At 42.4% G+C, this 23851-nt stretch overlaps 1 protein-coding gene across 3 annotated transcripts in view; it reads right to left on the bottom strand.

Annotated features, from left to right (window-relative positions):
• The window catches only part of COL4A2 (collagen type IV alpha 2 chain), a 148059-nt gene that overhangs the window by 11773 nt on the left and 112435 nt on the right, over nt 1-23851 (bottom strand). For all 3 annotated transcript variants that reach the window (XM_063337710.1, XM_063337692.1, XM_063337702.1), the window contains exons 23-39: nt 21456-21528; nt 21263-21369; nt 19899-20100; nt 19045-19104; nt 18200-18262; nt 14617-14724; nt 12153-12374; nt 9775-9936; nt 9024-9194; nt 7762-7905; nt 6396-6521; nt 5887-6068; nt 4983-5046; nt 4519-4593; nt 3798-3905; nt 2733-2840; nt 1377-1448 (exon numbers count right to left, since the gene is read on the bottom strand). In XM_063337710.1, coding sequence (XP_063193780.1) covers nt 1377-1448; nt 2733-2840; nt 3798-3905; nt 4519-4593; nt 4983-5046; nt 5887-6068; nt 6396-6521; nt 7762-7905; nt 9024-9194; nt 9775-9936; nt 12153-12374; nt 14617-14724; nt 18200-18262; nt 19045-19104; nt 19899-20100; nt 21263-21369; nt 21456-21528 — 2047 coding nt within the window. The remainder of the gene's footprint in view (nt 1-1376; nt 1449-2732; nt 2841-3797; nt 3906-4518; nt 4594-4982; nt 5047-5886; nt 6069-6395; nt 6522-7761; nt 7906-9023; nt 9195-9774; nt 9937-12152; nt 12375-14616; nt 14725-18199; nt 18263-19044; nt 19105-19898; nt 20101-21262; nt 21370-21455; nt 21529-23851) is intronic.

Raw genomic sequence — 23851 nt, 5'->3', positions numbered from 1 at the left:
TCTAACCACTCTTTCCGTGAAGAATTTTTTCCTAATGTCCAGTCTAAACCTACCCTGCTGCAGCTTGAAGCCACTGTCTCTTGTTCTATCGCTAATTACCTGTGAGAAGAGACCAGCACCAACCTCTCTACAATGTCCTTTCAAGTAGTTGTAGAGAGTGATGAGGTCTCCCCTCAGCCTCCTCTTCCTCAAACTAAACAGTCCCAGCTCCTTCAATCGCTCCTCATAAGATTTATTCTCCAGGCCCTTCACCAGCTTCGTTGCCCTCCTCTGCACTCGCTCCAGCACCTCCATATCTCTCTTATTGAGGTGCCCAGAACTGGACACAACACTCAAGGTATGGCCTCACCAGTGCTGAGTACAGGGGGACAATCACCTCCCTCCTTCTACTGGTCACACTATTTCTAATACAAGCCAGGATGGCATTGGCTTTCTTGGCCACCTGGGCACACTGCTGGCTCATGTTCAGCCGCTTGTCAATTAGAACCCCCAGGTCCTTTTCTGCCAGGCAGCTCTCCAGCCACACTTCCCCAAGCCTGTAGCGATGCATGGGGTTGTTGTGGCCCAAGTGCAGGACCCGGCCTTGGCCTTGTTGAAGCACATTCCATTAGCATTGGCCCATCGGTCCAATCTACCCAAGTCTCTCTGTAGAGCCTCCCTATCCTCATGTAGATCAACACTCCCACTTAGCTTCGTGTCGTCTGCAAACTTGCTGATGATACACTCTTATGTCCTTATCAAGGTCATCAATAAAGATGTTAAACAGAAATGGTCCCAACACCGAGCCCTGAGGGACACCACTTGTGACCAGCCGCCACCTGGATTTAACTCCATTGACCACCACTCTTTGGGACCACCCATCCAGCCAGTGCTTGATCCAGCAGATCGTATGCTCATCCAGGCCATGAGCCGCCAGTTCTTCCATGAGAATTCTATGGGGGACAGTGTCAAATGCTTTTTGAAAGTCTAGGTAGACAATGTCCACAGCCTTTCCCTCATCCAATAATTGGGTCACCTTGTCATAGAAGGAGATCAGGTTCGTCAGGCAGGACCTGCCTTTCATAAACCCATGCTGTTAAATACAGGAGTCTGTAATGGCCCATTGAAAACAATGGCTCATAATGGGAAAAAAAGGCCTTGAGGCTTTAACTTTATAAGGGGAGAGAAATTATGATTTGAAGTGGTGTTCTAATCCATCTGTGTGGCAGCACATAGTGTATGAAGTCGTTTGCCAGAGCCCACAATAATGAAGCGAATTCCACCTTGGGCTTTGGATGACACGGTTAAGGAAGTCACATTGCGAAGATCTCACTGACCAAACTCGTAGCCAACACAACGTTGTGCCTATGAGCAGGCAGAATACGAGTCTCACTTACCTGGTGATCCTGGTAAGCCCTTAGTGCCCGGTAAACCATGCAGTCCACTGATTCCTCTTAAGCCAGGCAAGCCTGTTTTAAAATTACATTCATGATTATCATAATAGTTTCTATGAGTTTGTATATATTCCTAGGCAAAAAATTAAAATGCTTGAATAAATACTATTCTTTGTTAAAATCTGGTGTATTATATGCAAATTAATTCATTACAATAAGCTTATTATGAAATAGACCACACCATGGTTCTGTGACTGGCAAGTTTTGTTATTATCCAATAAACTCACCATGAGATATTTTGTTTAATATCTCTGATCCATCTGGTAGCACGCCATTAGTTCCAGTCTTGCTGCCACAATTTTGTTAATAACCATTTAGTTTTCCAAAATCCTCAAACCAAGATGATTATGGCATAATTGTAGGCTCTAAATGTGATTATAATGAAGCTCTCTTCAGGAGAAATTCACGCCGTGTCATTTAAGAAAAACAACAAAACCCTAACAAAATGTCTAGTAGCTGCTGCTGTTATAGGTAGAATTTATCCCACCTATTTGTACCTGTCAAGTGTTAAGTATGATGTTAAAGCTAGACAGGTATCTCTAATTAACGGCCACAGCTCTGGAGGACGATTCAACCGTCACGAAAATAAGTGTCTAAATCTCTCTTCGCTGTCTATAAAGGCAGCCTTCATAACCATATTATCTTAGATTTGATGCAGATTCAGATAGATGCATCTTACTGAAAGCAGGGCAATTTCTGGCTGTACTGTAGAAAAAAACCTGCTCGCTTAACATAATAAGGAATTAGGTGGCAACCAATGAGATTCTGTTTCCTGTGATACAAACAAACACTTCATTTTACACTATTACCTGTATTTTGGTAGCAGAATTCTGTCTGAGCCATAAGTCATTTATCCTTAAGACCAGACCTTGGATCAGTTCGCGGTTTTTGATGATGATGTAGGACAGGTATACTATTTGCTATCTATTGCCACCATTATAATATTCTAATACTGTATATCACTAATCTTGCTGCATTTTAAATATTTTTTTGCTTTTTCTTCCTGGCTGTCATGAAAAACAAAAACGTTTCCTGAAAACTGCTTTCCTGGTTGAGGGAGGTCACCAGCAGTTAAAGTGAGCTCAGCAGGCAGCAATCCTTCAGCAGCCATAAATCAGAAAGCGACCACGTGGGTCTTCGTTAATACACCTGGACTTTATGAGGAATAAATGTTTACTAGAAGGAACTCTTCCCACTCTGAACTGCAAAAAGCCCCCTTTCTTCTTCTTCTTCACACCAAAGGAACAATAGCAAGCACTCGCACTGAAATGACCGAATTGCTGAAAGCTGTATGAATACCTGCTTGTCCTGGTAAGCCAGGCCAGCCGGGAGTTCCCTTTTCACCTTGAAATCCGGGCGTCCCGGGGCTTCCTTGTTGCCCTGGGGGGCCAACCAGTCCTGGCAAACCTGCGCGACAGCGATGAATCATTGCTCATCGGTGGCTTTGAAAGCAATAGCCCAAAACATGAACTTGTGCTACCTTCATTCTCCCAGGTAGCAAAATGAAGGTTTTCCCCTCCTAACGTCATTGTATGACACTGCACCACTCATCCAAGTGGAAGAAAACTGAAGAGAGCAAAGGTAGGAGAGGCATAGTATAGCAGAGCAATTCATTACAAACTTCAGGTTTCTGACAACCTCAGAAATACAGTGGGCTCCTCCTATTAAAATGATAATTTTCCTTCTATTACCAGTTACAGTAAGTAATTTCATTTTTGCGCACCTCAGTTTTCCCTTCTGCCGCATCAGTTTTGCCTTTCTGACTGGAGAGCTGATCGGAAAAGAACTGTTTCCCAGAGAGGTATCTACCGAAACTGCTCCAGTCTTGGCTGGAGTCTCTAAGCCCTGTAATTCTATGAGAAATGTGGAGCAACTGCTCTGATCCTCCTGCAATAAGACATGTTCTTAAGCCCCGAGTTTATGATCCAGCCAGAGCCAAACCTGCCTTTGGTTCACAACTTACAGTTGGCCAACGAGCCTGGCTCAAAAGCTCCTGAGTAACTGGGTCCTGGAGGACACTGACTTCACTTGTGGCAGAAAAGAGCATTGAAAAGCCCACCTCCCTGCAGTATTGAGATGCCATTAGGATACCCGAGTATGCCAGCAAAATAACACTTTGACTGGACACATGATCATTGTAAAAAAGGTAAAACTGGTATGAAGCAGAGTTAGGCTTTTGAAATTTCTTCTTAATAAGTTCTGCCATGAGTAACACATCCTTTTTACTGCTCTTTACCAACTTATAGAATGATCAAGGCATTAAAAAAACATAATGACTTTCTTTCGAAGGAGAAGAGATTTTTTTTTTGTTGTTTCTCTTCTTAAACAGTTTTATTATTCAGAGCGTTAAAAAGAATATTTTACCTTCCTGTCCCACAGAGCCAGGGACACCCTGTGTGCCCTTGAGGCCCTCAATGCCAGGGATACCAGGATCGCCGCCTTCGCCTTTTTGTCCTGCGCCTCCTCTTGTGCCTGGAAAACCACAAAACCAGTATATTCTTTTAATAATCTCTATACGACCCTAAGCTAACAAGCGTAATGTGAAGTTGGCTACTGAATGGGTCCTGGTCTTGCCACATAAAGACATTCTTCTAGTCAGGGTGCTTGCATAATCTGGGAGAAAGAATAGTTGTCTACAGCATGCTGGCCAAACCATCATTAAATTTGTTTTTAGAAGTACTCCCCAAATTATGTGGAATATGACACTGATGTTCAAGTGTGCCACATGTGTAGGGAAATTTTAATACCTTACCTAACCAACCCAATCCAAAATCAACCTGACTCTGCTATCCCATCTTCCATAATCATGGCCTGATATTGCTCCTTTTCTCATCAATGGCAAAAAATTACATACAAATGTTTACTCGAGTTGCATGTGACTGATGTTTACTGCTATAACTTTCGGTTGAAGAGGTAGACGTAGCACACATTCATTTCAATAAAGAAAAGATGAACCTCTTCAGGAGCTGTCATCAGAGCACGGGTTCAACAGCCATCAAAAGCCCATGGTAAGCTCCCCCTCCCTTCCTCTGTGGACTTCAGTACGTGAAAAGTAATATATCCAGAGCAGTTGTGAAATTAATACCTGTTAAGCCTGGCACACCGACTTCCCCTTTAAGGCCTGGCATTCCTGGTAAGTTTATAGTATCTCCCTGCTCACCTGTTTCAAGCAAAAATGAACACATGAGTGGTAAGGTTTTAATTTAAACAGTATTTCCAGTTGTTTCGAAGGAATCACAAATTCTGAGTCAAAATTCAGTAGTTATTTTCTTTCTACAATAAAAGAGGAATAAGTTAAAGAAAGAAAAACAGAACATCTCTAGAACAGCCGCCCTCCCTGCCATGGATGGATTTATCCATGGACAGTACACATTGCATGAAATTACCAGTATTAACCTTGTCACAGCCTCCCACACCTACAATATCATTCCGTAAGACTGTACAAAGACTCTTTAAGACTGAACGCCCTTTAGGGCCTCTTCAGAACTTAATGTTGAGCGTTTGATGGGTAATGAATACAAAGCGTGCTCAGATAGAGAACAAACTCACCTATTTCACCATGTGAGCCAGGAGTACCAAAACGGCCCGAAATTCCTGGAATACCCTTTTCTCCCTATCATATGATTGAAAACAGGTATCAGTTAATGAGGATTTATTCAACCTTCCAAGCAGCACAGTTTGGAAATACTGAAAAAGGGCTATTAAATTTACCATTTTCAAGTTTCCCTAGTACTTTATAATTTGTAGAGTCATTTGGCTGAAATCGGTTGAGCCAAACCAGCACAAACCATGGAACAAGTTCTGTTTGCAAAGACTTAAGTTTGAAATTGAGAACATCCTACTACATATATATGGTGGTGAGTCCTGCAATCCCCGGTTAGGAAAAAGTCCTATTGAAATCCAAGGGCAAAGCTACCTGAGAAAGGAACAGATTTTGTCTCTCTCAAATAAATGATGTCTGTGACTCTACTGTCAGGCTTTTTGTAAGAGTTTATTTCTTCCAGCGTAATTTATTTTTGAGGCAAAGTGAATCGCAGTGAATTACCCTCTAGGAGCTGGGATTCTTAGACTCTTTTACTGTTAGATGAGTGGCAGTGAATAATTTTTGGCAGTGGTACCATCAATCCTGCGAGAAAGGGAAGAATAAGCCCAGCGTTGAGAATAATTTTTAACAACAGCTACGGCAACAGGACCACGGACCTAGAAGGAGCTGTCTGGGTCCTCATGGGCAAAAAGCTGGCTCCTGAAATTTGGGTGTCTCCCAGTGAGAAAAGAAAGGACTCTGCTTAATGAACACTGTAAGGATCGAGCAAAAATATTTGATCTGTTTATTCAATTTCATTGCATTATTATCTTTGCACTGTAGCTGTTCAGCACAATTTCAAGGGGTGAACGCCACTCCCTAGAGACGCTGAATGCCAGCACAAGGACACCCTCATGGGCATGAACTCACCCTGCCTCCTGTGCTGCCAGGGAAGCCTCTGATGCCAGGAGAGCCGGCTGGACCAGGATACCCTTTCAGACCTGTCAGCCCTTTCGCGCCGATGTCCCCTTTCACGCCGGCCACGTAGCTGGGATGCCCAGGGGACCCTGGTGTTCCTGTCTTTCCAGGGATGCCTGGCATTCCCTTGCTACCTGCAGGCGGGGAAGAAGAAAAATAAAGGAGACTTTAGTATTAAAGCTGGGAAGACTGAGTCGCAGTTGCTTGTGCGTAAGAAGTTTTCCTGCTAGCAGCCTTCTCAAACCACGGCACCACGATATGCTAGTGTGTGCCAACAAGGCAGCAAAGGCAGCTTTCCTCGGGGGTGTCTCTGTGAGACGCTGCCAGACACTTAGAGACTTTGCTGGGGGGGCTGCAGCACAGTGGTACGATGAGTGGGGAATATTTAATATGGTAGCTGAGAAAAGACACCGCTCGATAGCCCTGAATGTGCTTTCTTTTGTTTTGCTGTGACCACTGACCTTTTAAGCCAAAGAATCCCTTCGTGCCCCTTTCTCCAACATCTCCTTTTTCACCTTTAACTTCCATCATCATGCTGGGCTTGATCTTTGGGGGTTCTCCCGGGGGGCCTTGATCCCCACGGTCACCTAAAAGGTAGAAAACCCAACCGTGTTACAAAAAGCTAGTCAGCAGCACTGCGTTGGAAAAAGCGAACAGACGAGTGAATTAAGCAAAAAGGGATTAATAGATAATCTTGCACAAACTGTGGAAAATCCACTTGCTTAAAAAGTTACCTGTGTCAATACAACGTGTCAGCAGAACAGTCAAGGATAAGAAAACATGAAAACTGAGTTAAACTTTTCTACATATAATCCTGGGGACCTGTACCCAGACTCCTCTGTGATAGATAATTTGCCTCTCAGCAGATCAGTTAGGTATTATGTGTGTACAAAACCCAAAAATCACACTGGAGAAAGCACAGAAAAGTAGGTTAGTTCCAGTGAAAGGGAAGCTCTTGGTCAAAAAGCCCCAGGCGAAAGAAAGTATTTGTATTTGTTAACAGCCATTTTGTTCCTTTTCCTGATTTGAAGGTTACTGGTGACATCAGTAAATAACATCCTGAAGAAAGGACCCAAATAGACTGTATGACTCTCTTTAGTTCTGTGTGGGATCCAGAGGCAGGCCAGCCACCCAGACTTGTCTCCTATGATCTTATACTTCTTCACCAAGAAGTATATTTGCACTTTTCTTCACCCAGGCTGTTTTCACACCTGCCTTTTGCTCAGACCTCCCCTGAGTTACTGGGAGCACTGTTTTGCAACCTTTGAATTGCAGACCGGTTTTTCTTAAGTACCTATCTCAGGGTCCCTAGAAATAACATTTTGGCTTTGTGGTAAAGTGTCTATTTAAAGATAATTGTATGCAAAGAAAAGAGGACCGAGTTACAGTTTTAATTTCACTGATGATGATATCAACTGATATGTTTCTAACTTTTAACTACATAATTGCCTGTTTTTCTGAATATTTCAGTGCCTTTACAGCACAACTGGAGCAAAATCTGAATCTTTTCCCCCAAAGACCTTAACGCTTCCTGGGTAAAGGCTCTGTTGAGTTCCGTGCGTGCCCACAGGTGCCACTGTCTGAGCTCGGTTAAATAATGAGATGTCTGTCTCCAACCTTAGACGTGTAAAGATTCACAAAGAAGTAACCTTTCCTTGAGTCTAAAATCCAGGCCTCTTGGCCAGAGGCCCATGTGTGAAATAGGTGGAGGAATGTCTGAGCTAAATTTAGCGTGTGAAAAATGTGTCTTCTTTGACTTTGTGTCCTTGTAAAATAGTTCTCCAGATGTGAAAAGCAAACACACGGATAGCGCCCATAAGCAAATACCTTTAAAGCCGCGTGCGCCCTGTGCGCCTTTGTCACCCTGAGCCCCCAACGAGCCAAATTCTCCTCTGACTCCCTTGATGCCTGGTCTTCCTTTTAGGCCAGTCATCCCTTTGAAACCATCAACGCCAGGTGAACCTCTTGAGCCTTTAAAGGAAGAAGGGGAAGAGAACTGTTAGCTCACTCAGATTTCTGCAAGCTAAGTAAATGTTAACCAGCAACACAAGACTAAAACGGTATGAAAACTTCAGTGCAGCAGTACCTGGTTTTGGGTGCCTTGATGCCTAGAGCAATCCGCAGCGCTAGATCAGGCACCCAAGGTCTCTGAGAGGTAAACAAGAGCAGGGGTACACTGAACTGTCTTAACTGGTCAAGAAGAGATGTTGTGGAGATGAGCAAAACTTAGTATCTTCTTCTGAAAGATCAGTTCAAACCCTCACTAGATAAGCTAGTGAAATGTATCTAGTTCCACAGAGGGTTTTTATTCAGCCCATTCTTCTCCATATAGATCATGGGCCTAGGACTGGCTGGTCTTTTCTCACCAAAAATTCCCATGCTCCTCTTTTCTAAACATGAGGGTGCTGTTTTACATGGGTCATGCTAACAAATAGATCTTCATTCCTCTCAAGCGAGAGCTGATCAGTACTCCAGAGCTGTCCTAGGAAAAAAGTCCTATCTTTCCAACTGCATTTTTAGGCATGCACCCCCTCTTTGATGTTAACTTGGCTTCACATGGAGTTGAATCCTGTTGAAACTCCCTGTGTGATGTAGGCAACTTGCATTATACACAGCGTTTTTGTGGCGGGCAGGTGAGAATCTCACCTTCTCTATATGTAATATTGGTATCCTGGTAAAAGTCAACATCAAGGTCTTGTGTCTGGCATTGCTCAGTACACAACTGCCACCTTCAAAAAACTTTAAAGCAAAGGTTTGGGGAAACATCTCTTTAACTTCACTGAGAGCCAGTGGGACTGGGACAAAGGAAAGACTTTTGGAGAGAGAAAAGAGTAAATACTGCATATTTTTTAAAAGGAGAGATAAAACAGCCATTGTCCTTCTAAATAGGGCTGCATGTCACAAGCTAGATTTTTGCCAAGCACAACGCAGGGGAAAACAGACAGTGATTTTGGAATATATTAGGCCTGTGACCCTGATAACTCCTGTTTTAAACAGAGGTAGCCCAGCAGAGAAAGTGTCCTGTTCATCTCAGCACAGAACAGCTTTAAGCAACACTATTTTTTTCAAAGCAGCTGTCCAAAGCTCACCTTTATCTCCAGGAAAGCCATCCATTCCGCTTATGCCAGGGGGACCAATCACGCCAGGTATCCCTTGTAATCCCGGGTAACCTGTTTCACCTTTGTCACCAGACAGACCTTTCAGGCCCACGGGGCCAGGGAAACCTTGCTCACCATCTTCTCCCCTAGCACCAGGTGGACCTGCCGTGTGAACAGGAGAACAGGGAGGTTAAAAAGCGTTTAGACATAGATGATGATTTCATAAAAGGTAGCTCAAGAGGGAGAAAACTGCTACCCTACCAGCTTCATGTTGGGGGGGGGCGGAATTAGGATTTTTTTTTCAGCAAAGAACTGCAGAAATGATTATAAAGACAATGCAGCTCATCAATACAAACCAGTCCCGCTACCAGCTTGGTTCTGTACCCACTCCCAACAGGACCTTCCCCTCCTTTTTAATTTAAGAATTAAGACCTTTTTCCGTAAGACTACTCCCATTTCATAGCTCTTTTCTCCCAGTCTGCCACCAGCAAGCTCTGATCTGGCATGGTAGGTGGCTACAGAAGGACCAGCGAGGATCATCACCACCGTTACTTCCCACCTGTGATACCAGCACAATTTGCAATCACAATGTCTGCACTATTACTGTCATTTCCCTGGCTTGGGATTAAAGCATGGCAAGTGCCCCAACCCTAAGCTTAACTTTCTGCTGTGGAAACCATACAGTTGCCATGCCACAGAGAACTGGCAGGAGGAGTGACACAGGACAGCCACACTTCCTCACCGAGAGGTCCTTGAGAGCCAGGCCCACCATCTGGCCCAGGATTTCCTGGAGGCCCTGGGAATCCACGTGTTCCTGGTGTTCCCGGCAATCCCATCAAACCAGGAAGACCTTGCGGCCCTGGATCTCCTTTGGGTCCTGGCAAACCTGGGTTACCATCCGCTCCTAAAATAGCATAATCGTGCATTAGAGAGCATAAATATCTAGAAAACTGATTATTACATATGACTTCTGTGTGTGCACTAGTCTTTCAGCACAGCATATGTTTTTCCTCTGAAAATTCAGTGAGCGTAGGAAAAGCAAATTGAAAGCCTGCCCATTAGTTTTGAAATAATTGACATTACCTGTACTGATCTCAATATTTGCATCAGAAAGGTTGACTGGCACCAGGTGGATACAGATGGAGTGCCTTTAACTCCAGTAATTCTGTAATTCCTGATCTCTCTCTTATCACATAAATCTTTGTAAGAATCAAATTAAGCAGCTGACTGAGCCACTGAAATAATGCTCTGTATCTTTTCTAAAATGTGATAGGCAGGCATGGGAACATTTAAGGCAGACGGTGTGTTCTGGTTTTGTGTTATTGTTCAGAAATTTTCAAGTGAGATCATTGGTATAAGATTCATACATATTCCTAATAAAAAAAGGCCCTGATTCTACATGACTTAGTGCACTGGGTGAAAATTTACATCTTGATGATGTGAGAGCAAAAGGGGGTGTCAAGATTTAAAAGGTAATCCCTGCTTTGCATTCAGATTAGAGAAGCAGCAAGTGTACAAGACCTCAAAAGCATGTGGCACTTAAAATCCAGGCCAAGTGGATCCGCTTCTCTTCATTCAGGTTTTACAGCAGTGTAGGTCCATTGGCTTGACTAGTTAAGTGTGCTTTATAACTGAGGTCACGTAAGGCGAGTTTTCTCAACAACAGAATACAGGCTTTAGTTCTCCGTTCTGAGAGGCTAGTAGTTTAAGCGGCATAGATGATACAAAGGAATCACTACCCGCTTCTTATAAAACTAAAAAACCATGACTCGTACAAAAATTCACATGCTTTTTTTTTGGAGCCATTCTGTCAGAACTGTAAAACAAATCAACCTAGTTGACAGATGGCCTAGTAATGCTTTTCATTTTCACTGTACTTATTTTTTGTTATTACTGAAAACTTGGTTCTACAGAAATGCTTAGAAAGAAGGTACAAAGTCAGACTTCTTTTTTTTTTCCTTTTCAGTCCATGTTTTACCTTGAATTTCGTCCCCTTTTCAGTGGTGTTAGTGATGTTTTCTGCCTTTTCTCAAACTTATGAAGTGCCACAGAGCTGCCTTCAACCCTTTCCTTCTCTCTGGGGCTCTACTGAAGGTGAAACCAGCTCTCCTCACTTCAAACAGCTTACGTAAGACGATGCTCTTATTTCCTTTTTTTTTAATTTGTATTGAAAATCGTGAGTAGAGTCTCTCAAACAGGTTCCTGGGATATACCTTCTTGTATTGAGCTAGTGACACAATTACTGCTCCTTTCTCACTCCCACAACAGGGCAAGGGGGCAATCATCAGTCCTAAATTTAACTGTGTGTCCAAATGCTACTGAAACTGTGTAGCAGGGGATGCTTGATTCCCACATGTGCTTTTGAAGGTCCTCCACAGAATTCAGAGTGTGACAAAGTCAGATTTTGTAGAGAAACTATGGTGTTTTTTTCTGTTTTCTATAGGGAGTTCAGTCTGCTTGTGTGAAATAATGAAATTTCACAGCTCTGTGAAATAATGAAATAAAATGAACACTCTAAAGTTATGAATAAACATATAATATTATCTTTTTCTTGTTCCTGAGTTCCCAAAGACTGACCAGGTAAAATAGATTATTAACATTTACTAAACACTATGTCCTCTTAGTTAAAATTTACAAATTCTGCACTAGCGCAATGTGCCATGTATTATCCAAACATCATCTGGTGTGGGAAACAACCTCAGTATTATGCAGGATATAAGTGAAAAGTCAGGAAAACAACTACACCACCATTCCTTAAAATACAGTGGCAAAAATTAACAGTACATCTGAAATAATAACAGTACATCTGAAGACAACAAAGATGAGCAAAGCCTGGTTCTCTGGTATCCTGCCGTAGCTGATTTCATGTAGTGCAATACGAAGGAGTGCTGGTCATACCAACAGATCTCCAGGAGGTGTTTGGAAGAGACAGGCATATTGGTAACAGCCGAGGTAAATGGGGAAGGGATGGGAGATCATCAGGCACTGGGATTTGATGCTGGGGTCATCAGTACCTCCAACATGTCCCAACGTGGTCTCTTACTACTCGTATTTCTATGATTTGGCTACATTTAAATCACACTCTTACTCAAACATTTCTTTATTTGAAGTAGCTGTTACCTCTAATTCCCGGTATTCCTTGATCTCCTGGCACGCCTTTCAACCCTGGGAAGCCGGGGAACCCAGCATCCCCTCGGGAACCTGCTGCTGCTCCTAAAACGTCACCAGGAAAGCCCTTCTGTCCTGCTGCTCCTGGAGCACCAGATTTTCCTGTACGGCCTGGGTGTCCCTGCAGTCCAGGTAGACCATTCGGGCCCCTGTCTCCTCTGGGCCCAGTAAAACCTATAAATAAAACAAGGACTAGACATCACTGGGCTCACCACAAATGCTGGAGTTCAAATCCTAGATACACCATCATAACGCCTCTTATATTATTGTAATTTCCCCTAGTTCATAGCAGAAACCTGTAGAATCAAACGAAGTGTTATATGCATGTTTTAAAACCACATAGCATTTATAAGAATATTTGACCAAATGTGGAAATTGGCAGAACTTACAAGTGACCCCTCGGGATACCCAGTGCCTGGGTGATAAAAAGTCCACAGCTCCAAGCACAGTTACTTCTGTGCGACTATTCTGACATGGCTATTGCAGCATTTTATAAACGTCTTATTCTGTAAGGGCAAAAAACCAGTTCCTGTAGCCAAAAACCTGGTTTGATATGCAGCTGGGGTAAGACATTTCAGAGAGTCAAATTTGAAAAAATAAATGAGGAGTGAATGCGTATTGGTAAACTTGGAAGACCCAGGGGACTTGCCCAGATGGGTCATTGCCGTTACTATTCCCCACACATCTCAAGGGGCCACAGCCAGTTGCTTCATGCTCTTGATGAAGGAGCGCCACTGTCCCTGTCCTCCGTCCCGTAAGGGAATGACTGGGAGGGCACAAGCCCCCATTACCACAAATGACAGGGGGAAGGCTTCTTGTGGACCGAGAAACTGGACCTGGGCTGGTAGTTAAGTTCAAGCTCTGGTGAAAGACAGTATGGAAGAATGCAGAAAATTAGTCTGAGTGGCCTGGGAACCATATGGTATGGGAGCCCTAATTTAGCATTTAGAGCACTCTGCAGAGCTTAGCAGGGGAAACACAGGACCACGGTCCTGCCCTACGTGGCACAGAGCTATGTTTTATGGTGCATCCTTTGCCTATTGACCAGGACACGCATCAACTCTTCTTTTTCTTTCTCTTTTGCTACTACAGGTGCTGTAGATGAGCCCAGATGAGCCTTCCAGGTTGCGTGCTGCCTTAGGGTGAAGCAGCACCTGGGCACTGGATTTGGGAAAATTTGCAGCACTTCAGTGAAGATTTAGGACTTGGAAAACAGATAGATGGAGAGAATTTCTAAAGAGCTCCTAAATTCAGTTGCATCAATAGCTTCTGAACTGTTGTCGTGGTTTAGCCTCAGATGGCAACAAAGAACCACGTGCCGCTCGCTCGCGCCTTCCTAATACAGGAAGGATCGTAAGAAAAGGCAAGACTCTTGGGTTGGGACAAAGGCAGTTTAACAGAACAGCAAAGGGAACAGGCAAACAACAACAATAACAACACGGATAGGGGAATATACAAACGCGATTACGGAACCGCCGCTCCCCACCGCTCGCCGACCGGCCGGACCCGGGACGCCCCAGCCCGCTTTTAAGCAGCAACTTCCTGCCCCCTCCCCCGGCAGCTCAGGGTGGGCGTGGCTCACATGGCATGGAATACCAGGGAAAATTAACCCTATCCCCACCGGAACCAGGACAACTGTGCTACACAAAAAAATCAGTGCCCGTTTCTCTGACCAAATTAACCTGGCCAGCCACAGGGAAGTGGTAGTTTCTGGCAGTAACTCTTGCTGGGCTGACTGATGATCTGTGAACAAACCCACTGCAGCTTATATGTGTGTGCAGCGGCACTATTTTAGGCTCATCTGGGTTACTATCTATGAACAGATCAACTACACATGCAATTAATTGATGTGTCTTGGACATCTTGGAACCTTTTGAGAGATACAGAAGCCCTGGGATTTAATCTACATGTATTACAGACTAGCATAAAATATGACAGGCACTGAACGCTTGCAAACACTGTTTGGAAATGCAGCCACCTACGGGCAAGGTCAGTAGCTAGTACTCTGCCTTTGATAGGTCCAGTATAATTTATACTAATGCTGGAAAGAGTTAAATAGAAATATATAGAAAATGTATTTTCTTCCTTTCTGCATCCTCATTCTGAGTATATTCCCTTTGGAATATGAAATATCTTGCCTATTGAATTTCTTTATTTCTGTGTAAACCTTATGAATTTTTACTGTCACATATATAATTTTGCACTATTTAAAAGACTGGCGTCTGTGTTACTTTTCAGCATTACAGAAGTTGCAGGAAATCCTTTTGGATTTGAAAAGTAGCAGTTTTGTATAATAGTTTCTTGTTTGAACATGGAAGGGAAGATAAGTGAAAATGTATCTGGAATCAAGTTTCTGTGTTTCAGTGACGGTAGTAAAGAGTTTGAAAGTTAAGAACAACTACTTATTTCAAGATACCTGGAGGACCTGGGAATCCTTCCCGACCTGGATCACCTCGTGTACCATTTAGCCCCGGGTATCCCATTGGACCTGGATCACCTGGGAATCCTCTTGCACCTTTTGCACCTGAATTATATAAAAGAAAGTAAGAAAGTGTGATCTGAACAAACAAAACAGAAATGTGCATATAATGTAAGAAAAGGTAGTGGTAAATACCATCATGATGTGTTTCTGGATGCAAAGATGAAACTTCTTTTTAAATTTAATGGGACCATAGTCCCATTATAGCTTCTTAGCAGTATTCAAGATCCCAAGACATGGACCAAAAATGTAGGCTAAGTGCCCTTACAAACATGGATTAACCTGATTTAAAGACTAATGATATGGAGACTACTAGGGTGAAAATGATTAGTCTCCCAGACTTTTGGAGACTTTTAATATTTTGTAAATTAAGGCTTTTAGCTTAAGGTCAAAAGGCAATGTCAAAGAAGAACGCTCAACAGAAAGGGGCACAAATGAGATGCTGTAGGAGGAACAAATTTTTCCCTTCCGTGCTACCCTGATCACAGAACAAGAGCAGACTGGTTTAGATAACCACACAACGGAAATGTAAGGCTAAAGGTTAGATCTAATCATCCTAGAAACTGAATACAAATTAACTAGCCCACTTACTATGTTTGTGACAGTACAGGTCTATAGGTTCGGTAGTAAAAGACAGGCTGTGCCCTGAAAAAGTGTTCCTCTGGCACCGAACTCATGTTCATACTGAGTTATCTCCTGACAGGTAAAATCAGACCTCGCTTCCTTAGGATTTGGTATTCGACGTTTGGGTAAGGGCAAATATTACTGTTTCTTAACATTTCAAAACCTGCAAGTACTTTGTGGGATCCTTTTAAGTTTATAATATTATTTTTTTTCATGCAGTAGTTTTATTGCATGAGTCTCATTAATTCATTGTGTTCCAAGACCAGGATTTTTTTGGTGAAGTTCTTTGAAAGTAATTCCTCTGGTATGCTTTGTTTCCCTACCCTCCCCAGCTCCTTGAACTCTTTAAGCTCCCAGCTAAGGTTTGAAGGTCAACAACATGCTTTAACATTTTAAGTGTTGTTGCTTAGCATCACCATGAATTACAACTCATTTATTTCTTACACTGAAAGCAAGTTTCTGTCCACCTCTAACTATGACAAACCAAGGAAAATATCACTTGAATTTTCATACTTTTTTCCACTTTGGTTTTCTGAGTTTCCATTATTTAAGCATGGTTTTTCTGCAGTTTTGGCTGTTGTTTGTGAAGGGGAGAAGGAAACCTTTAAAAAGACCACAAATAAGGTGCACATAAACAGCCAGTGCCGTGTGAATGCAGTGCCGTACAGGACTATTGTTCTCTCCCTTATATGAACAATAACTTCTCAGAAAGCCATTAAAAGGAAAAATCCTAGGCTTCCAGGACTCAGTGAAAAGTTCTAATGTGCCTCTTACCCAAATAGCATCTCGGTCTTGTTTCCCATCTGTAATAACTGACATTCATTCATTCTGTTCAGTATTGCACTAATTAAAAAGAAGGCGGCGGATGGAGAATACAGCCACTGCTTAACACATACTTCAGTAAGGCATTATGCGATGTCAGCTGGTGTTAACATGTCGTGCCAAACAGCAGTAAGGAAAAAGTTTTTATGTTAGACCAATGTTTAGTTTGCAAGCGCTTTAGCTGTACGTTTGAAACAGAAAACAAACATTTTATTCAACCAGCAGTCTTGAGACTCCGGAATAACCAGGATGTAACTTAGGGTGGGCTGTGTATGTTGCCAGGAATTTCAAAGGAACACAAGGCAGTGGGACTATAAAGATGACTCCTTGCTTGATGTACTGGGTGTCAGCAGCACCTAGGACACTGAGAGATGTGACTGCCTATAGCAGAGCTCCATCCTGGCTGACAAGAAGGCAGGAAACCTTGTGGACAAAATCCACATCACTCTAAGCAGGCAATGAAAACAGTTTAAAGGAGGTGTTGGTGCTTTTGTGTCTATATCTGGAGAGTGTGAGTAGGAGTGATGCTCCAGGAAACCACATTGACACAGCTACAGCAACAAGAAGCTGCAAAAAGTTGTAAACTGTGTCCTGTTCCTCCTGGGTTTCCAGCTCCAGAACTGCCTCAGGTTGAAAGGTGGCTACAAACAGAGTTCTGCACTGGGCTCAACAAGGGACCTTTTCCAGTTTTTAGAGGGAAGGGATGAAAAATAAATCTTAAAATTACTAAAACATATAAGCTGACAAAGACAGAGAAAGATTTGTTAAAGAGCTAACCAGGAGTACAAAATACAAAACAGAAAAACGGCGTTACTTGTCTTATGGCAATCTTACAGCTAGGAGTTAAATCTGACTGTATTCCCTGAAATACAAGCCTTCAAGCTGATATGAATGAAAGAATAAACAAATCATCATACTCAGAAAAAAATAATACAAAGATGTCAAAGAAAACAATCTTCAGAAGCATTGATCCTAACAACAAACTAAGGCATTAGGACTAAGGAAACATAAGTCAGAGATACACATCATCTTTCAAGAGAGATAAAACGTTCCCTTTTAAGACCCATTAGTCTGTGGTCAACCAATCCACCAATCCATGCATGCCAAAATAAACCTTATGCTAGAAAAAAAAAAAGCTTGACCTTAAAATTTATAGTCCAGATCTCTGACCTTGGCTAAAGCACAGTGGGCAAAGGAACAGATGCATCAAGAATTTTACAGTTCTTGAACTCTGAAGGATCTGGTTATGGTTTTTGGCAGTACCTTTACTAGCTGGTGATGAGAAGGATTTACTGAAAAACAGCTTTATTGCTTACGCTGGGAGTACGTAAGCTTATAGGAACTACCAATGCTGGTCAGAGGTTCCCTCTTCAAGGTCAATTGTTATGACCACTCAGTACACCTTGTTGGTGTTTCTCTCAATTCCATCTCACACAGTCCTTCAGACCCTGTCCCCACCTCTTCTTCCTCTTCCTTTTGGAAAGAGGTGGGGAACCCTCCGTGGGGGAAAGGTCCAGGATCACCAGATGGTCCCTCTGGGCTGGGTGGACCAGCTCTGCAAGGAAGGCACACATGGCTACAGCCAGCCAACTGCATTCCATCAGACAACCTGGCCCATAACACTTAAAGACTTTAGGTTCACGCTTGCTGAAGGTGCTCTGTATATCACACAAAGAGGAATAATAAGAAGGCTCTGCCACAGTCCTCCCTTACAACTTTTATCACCCTGCTCTCAGAGGACAGGATTTTCCTTGTGAGGCGTCCCCAGTCAGCTCTACCAATAAACTTGTAGACTCTCTCTACATACTCTCTTACTTACATGTGGAGAATAGCAAATGGGCTGTCCTTTCTGCCTCTTGTTTCATGGCTGATGCTCATTAGCAAAGGCAGAATTAGCTCAGGAATGGTGCAGCCACTTGGGCTGCACGCTGCTTAGGTCTTTCTGCTGGCTTCACATTAACGCTGTCCTCCATTGTCATTTCTAAGACTCGCCGCCTGCTAAGGCTCATCTTTATTCAAGATCTTCCTCAAAACGTAGCATGTGTGGGAAACAAAGGTGAAGGGAAAATGTTACCTGTGGCTCCTGGCAGTCCTGGCTTGCCTTGGGATCCCTTTGGTGGCCTCACACAGCCTGCGCCTGCAAACAAAGAGGGTTAGTCACACCATACGTGCTCACATGCTGCCTCTCATCAGCTCTGCGCCCGCAGTTGAGACAACTTCATTAAAGCAGGTGAATGAAATTAACAGGCAAAACCCTAATTTAAAAAAAGTTTTATTTTTCATTAAAAAAAAAATTGGTCATGGGTGGCATTTTCAGGGGAGCACTAAAGTTGAGCTCCACTCCAAGAGCTGCCCTTCTGTCTCTTTTACAGGGGCTATGGTGGCTGCTCCAGTTAGACCAGCATGGGAAGGGTAGTCCAACGTCATGGATGACTGTATTTTTCAGAGTAAGAAAAACAATTTGTTTCCCTGTGGGAAATTTGTACCCCTGAAGCAATCAAGTACATTTTTTGTACAAATGAAGGATTTTTTTCTTTACATGTCAAATTGTACTGAAAATCTTCACTCGAAGTTCTTCTTCAAAAAAAGTTCCTTAAATTTTCTTGGGCACTTTATTTCTGGGGCTGCTGTTACAGATTCCATGGTAATAATTTTTTTGTCACAATAAACACTCAGGAGCGATGAAATAAAGAATTTCTGAATTGCAGAGCTAAAATGGCAATAATTTTAGAATATGTTCTACTTGATTAAACTACTTCAGAGCTATGTACAGTATATGTGTGGTTATTTGTGACCTGAAGTTCAAACAGTTTACAATCAAGAGGATCGAAAGCAGTCATCAGAAAGAAAGTATCAAGCCATAAGAGCAGCATAAGACTAAATATTAAAATATATTCAAGCTATTTGTATGTAGAGTACCTGACCATATCGGCTCGGTTCCATCTCCTCTAGAAAAGTCTTCAATGACCTGCCCACAGTCTATGAGCACGGAATGGGAAAAGACGGTCATTATTTAAAAGAGAAAAATTGTAAAATGCTCTCAATTTTAACAAAAATGTCTACTACAACATCAGATAATGTATTTTTTTATATATTATGCATGCATACAACACAAACTATTTGCTCTTACATACTGGAACTCTCTATCCATATATCAATTAGATCCAGGCCAGAAACCTAACTCTGTGAGAGTTAGGAGGCTGCATGTCCCATGCACTCTGAAGGGCTGGCAGGTGCCTGCTCTGGCTTGAATATTCTGCCAGGCATCTCGAAGTCGAGCAATAAAACTCTGAGCCTGAGCTCTTGTGAATGTAGCCCTGGCATTCTTATGCTGGAAGGGTCTTGGAAAGCTGCAGAGATACTATGAAGAGCTCTGAAGGACAAATACATGATTTTCTCTGGTCAATTAAAAGATATATGTTGAATGATCTTAAACGTCCCTTCCAACCTAGATGATTCTATCATTCTATGTAGAAGACCAGAGAAAACCACCTGTGAGTACCCCAATGGCAGGACATTGCTCCGCTGCCTCCAAATGCTTGAAAACTGAAAGATGTTACTTGCTGGCACTAAGACATTCATTCACGCTATTTCAGTACCTGACATGAAACTACTGGGACTTCTGAAGTATTTCCTTCTTTAAAATTTCTGGACAACTAATACAAGCAATCCCTTTTTGCCCATGTAACCCCCCCACCAAATGCTACCTTTTTGCACACAATTCAGTATTGATCTCTCATGGCTTTGATGTAAGACAGAGTGATGTCTCTTACCTAGTTGGCCAGGCTCTCCTGGCAGACCGGGCAGACCTGGAGGCCCTGGGTTTCCATCTTGTCCATGGTCACCTGGAGGACCCCGGTACCCTTTTGGACCAGGAAATCCTTCACCCGGCAGGCCCGCTTCTCCTGGAAAGCCCTTTGGGCCCAATTCACCTGGGTAACCAGGATCGCCGGGGAAACCTCTGATACCATCACCCTGTGGGAAGTGAACGGAGGTGGTCACTCCTGACTTTGCTGAGAAACAAACAAAACTCAAACAGTTAACTACTCTCATGAATAACACCTTATAGACAGTAATTCCTCAGAGGTTGCATCCGAGATCTTTAAATCAACATTGCAAATAAAACATGTTTGAAATAATCTGACTTTAATTTAGACCCCATGGCAGAAAAGGTACAAGAGAAGCCCTCTTAGAGGGAGGATTCCCCTAAAACTGTTGGCCCATGAACGGCACTTGGGCAATATGAATCACTGCTGTGGAGAGGCTTACTGGCCTTTCTGAAAAGCTGCAAGTGGGTTTTGGTGAAACCACATGCACTGCTAGAGATGTTCTGGTGTGGCATTTACTTCTGAGACCTTGAGAAAAGCTGACATAAAATTGTGCCCGAGTGGGCAGATTTTTTCTTTGTCTGTTCCTCTAGTGATACTTCTATAGTATTGAATCAATGTCTTACGAACATCACAAGAAAACGTTTCCATCCTCAGAAATAATAGAAAGTACCATCTTTAATGGCAGTAAAACCACCGTGGCCCAGATTGTATCATATGGCTCTGGCCCATCTTCAAATATGACGTAAAAGCATCCCAGTGGTCCGCAACAGCATTTACGATAGGCGAGATGAATCCCATTTGCGAGGTGTTTACCTTTTCCTTTTCCCTACAGAGTAGCTTAGAAAACCATCCGAGACTACATGTCTAACTTATAGACAGCTACAGTTAGTTGGATGAGCTGCTATCAAGCATGTATGAGGACAGAACCTACATTTTGAGGATGTAAAGTTGTAGTGTATTTTGCATTTCCTTTCAGTCATAACAAAGGTGTTGAAGTTCAGTCACACAGGATCTCTCTCAGACAACGCGAGGAGTCACTAATAAACCACTAATTATCACAAACTAACCACTAGTAGCAAGCTGGCCTAAATGGGTTATACACTGCTACTTAATTGTTTAAATAAAATGGAAATAACAGTGAATGATTGCTCTAAACACCCTGAGAGTAAAACTGATGTCTGATATATCAATACTCAGCAAAGCCAATCTAATTGTGCATCGTTATCTGTGAAAGAAGGACAGCCTGGCCCTAAGAATTAAACGTAATTGAGTGTGGTGGAAATTATTTAGCTGTATTTGCTACTTACTGGAAGGCCTGGCTGTCCTGGTAAGCCATCTAATCCATCTCTACCTGGGAAACCATCTTCACCTCTGATACCAGGCAGCCCAGGATCTCCTCGGATTCCCTTGGTGCCTAAAGAAGACCTTTCATTGTGAAACCAATCTCTCAAGAAAACGTGTAAATAATTGCAGAATTCACGTGATGAATTTTTACTCTACCTTTTGTAGTTATGTATAAAGAATCTCCCTTTTCTCCTTTTGGTCCAGGAAAACCAACTTGACCCGAAAATCCCTGGTGTTACAGACATTAAAAAAAAAAAGAAACAGAAACACTTAAACAAGTATCAACATTTGTATTTCCACTGTCCTGCTTAAAAAAAGAGTCTCCTTAAATTTTACTGCTTTTCTGTTACTTTCTGTGAATGATTTCCTCTTCAGGAAACCCATTCTTCTGCCTGAATCGTTATTACTATGCTCTAACAAGGATCAAGGTCTACGTGGGGAGCTTCTGCATGAGGAGGGCATGGGGAGAGCTGTGGCTTTCCATGAGCTAGAGTCCTGCAGATGACTGTAGCTGTAGAACTGCATTGAGAAAACATGGCAAGTTACTCAGTGTTAGCCACTAAGGAAACTGCTGTAAGCAATTTTTTGGCACCATGGAAACAAAAGGGTTATATTGACCTGTGATTCCTCCTGCCCACCAGTACAAAAAGGGACAGCCTTGTACCTGGCAGTGGATTGTGATTCACAACGCTGTTGTGGAGCTGAAAAGTAGCACCGTTTTCTCTTTACCAGAGACAAGATCTTGGGCACAGAGTGATTAAGTGATCTGCCCGAAACCCCAGACCCATGGGAAAGGTTTTGGTTAGAAGGGGGAGCTGGAGGTGCCTGGTCCAATCCACCACTTGCAGCTACAGCAGGTTGCTCAGAGCCTTTTGCCCAGTCAAGCTTTGAAAAGCTCCAAGGCAGGAGATTTCCTCTCTTGCAAAGGCAAACTGTGGTGAAGACAAAGACCAGCCTTTGGCATTCTCGATCCTTTGGTATAATGCATGGTAGGTGCAAGGCCCAGAGGTTACAGATCCATTTACCATTGACTATTTTACGCCAGTTAGGTTTGGTTCTGAATAATTTCATTCACGCTCACTAAAATATGAGCCATGCATGTTAGGTTGTCCCTAGCCTCCTCTTACTGAGTTCCAGGGTAGACACTGAATGGAAGGGATGTACCCGATGCATTTAGATACTCCTGTGCCATAAATTTTTTAATAGGATAGGATGCTTTTTATATCACTGCCTTTTATCGATATTCCCCAAGACTTTACTGGGAGAAAAGTATGTGTGGAAACTGTCTCTCAGCTGCAGGTCACCCCAAGAATACAGGTTCATGCTTCTGTAAGTGTAAAGGGGGGGATCAAATTTGAGTACAAGGATCCTCCTGCTTTACTCAGCCATATTTGCAAACTGCATTTGAACGGTCAGTGAAGCCACATCTATACACCACTGTAGAGATCTTTCTTTTGGACATCACTTTTTGCAGGCCAAAAGAAATCTCAGAAACTTAATATAATGCTGAACTATTTCACTGACATATAACTGCAGAAATCTGCAGCAATAACTCTGCATTAATAGTATGATGTTCGCTTTGCTGTTTTTTTTTGTTTTCAAGGTTTAGATGTTGCGTATAATGCAATTCAGCACACGGGTGTTTTCAAAATGTTTTACAGCTGCTTCTAATTTTTTTTTCTATCCAGAAAAAAATACCCTTTGCTTTGGATAAAATTTTACTTTCATTAAATTGGTATAGATCTGACCTAGATTAAGTATATTTATTGTCTTTATATTTAACTTGTTGAACGTGCTCAAAGAATTATGGAGTCACTTCTGCCTGAGAATACGGACCAAGAATATTTCAGCTAAATTGTTTTACTTTGAATTTGTCGCAGACAAAAAGCTGAGATAAAGTCAGGATTTTGCTGCTGAGTGATATTTTGCTAGGTTAGTTATGCTACGTTTGTATATGTCTGTACTACTGTCTGTTCTATAGTAACTTAAGTTCTGGGATGAGAAAAATGAAATTCTTCATTTCAAAGGCAAAAAGCCTTGCAGAACTTGCAAAATTTTAAGTTTCAAACTTAAGTTTGAACTTCAGTTTTCAAACTCAACGTCTCCAAAGTTTCAACATTAAACTTTTTGAAAATACTTCTGTCAATTTTTTCAGGACTTCTAGAAAGCACAACTTCTGATAAAAGTTTCAGCCTTTTTTTGACAACCACAGTCAAGTCAAAATTTATTTTACTTTAATTCTAAAAAATTCCAAACTTAAGTGAGTTGTGAGTGAGTTTGGGTTTTTTTATCGATATTCAGAAGAGCCTAAAGCACTAACTGAAAACATTATGTTTGCTCTGACATCTCTGCATAAACAAAACCAATTTTGGGTCCGCTTTAGAAAAATTTTATTCTTAAGTCTTGAGAGACGTGACTTCCTGAAGTCAGTTCTGACTGTGAGGAACCACGATGCAGCCACCATACCACCTAGTACAGCATCTTTAGGTGTAAATAACAAGCAAGCAATTATAAGCAAAGCCCTTTTCTCCGGGTTATTGAATGGTGGTTTT

The sequence above is a fragment of the Chroicocephalus ridibundus genome, chromosome 1 (genome assembly GCF_963924245.1).
Source record: "Chroicocephalus ridibundus chromosome 1, bChrRid1.1, whole genome shotgun sequence".
NCBI lineage: Eukaryota > Metazoa > Chordata > Aves > Charadriiformes > Laridae > Chroicocephalus > Chroicocephalus ridibundus.
Note: the sequence above shows the minus strand (reverse complement) of the source record. Positions and strands in the feature narration are given on the sequence as shown.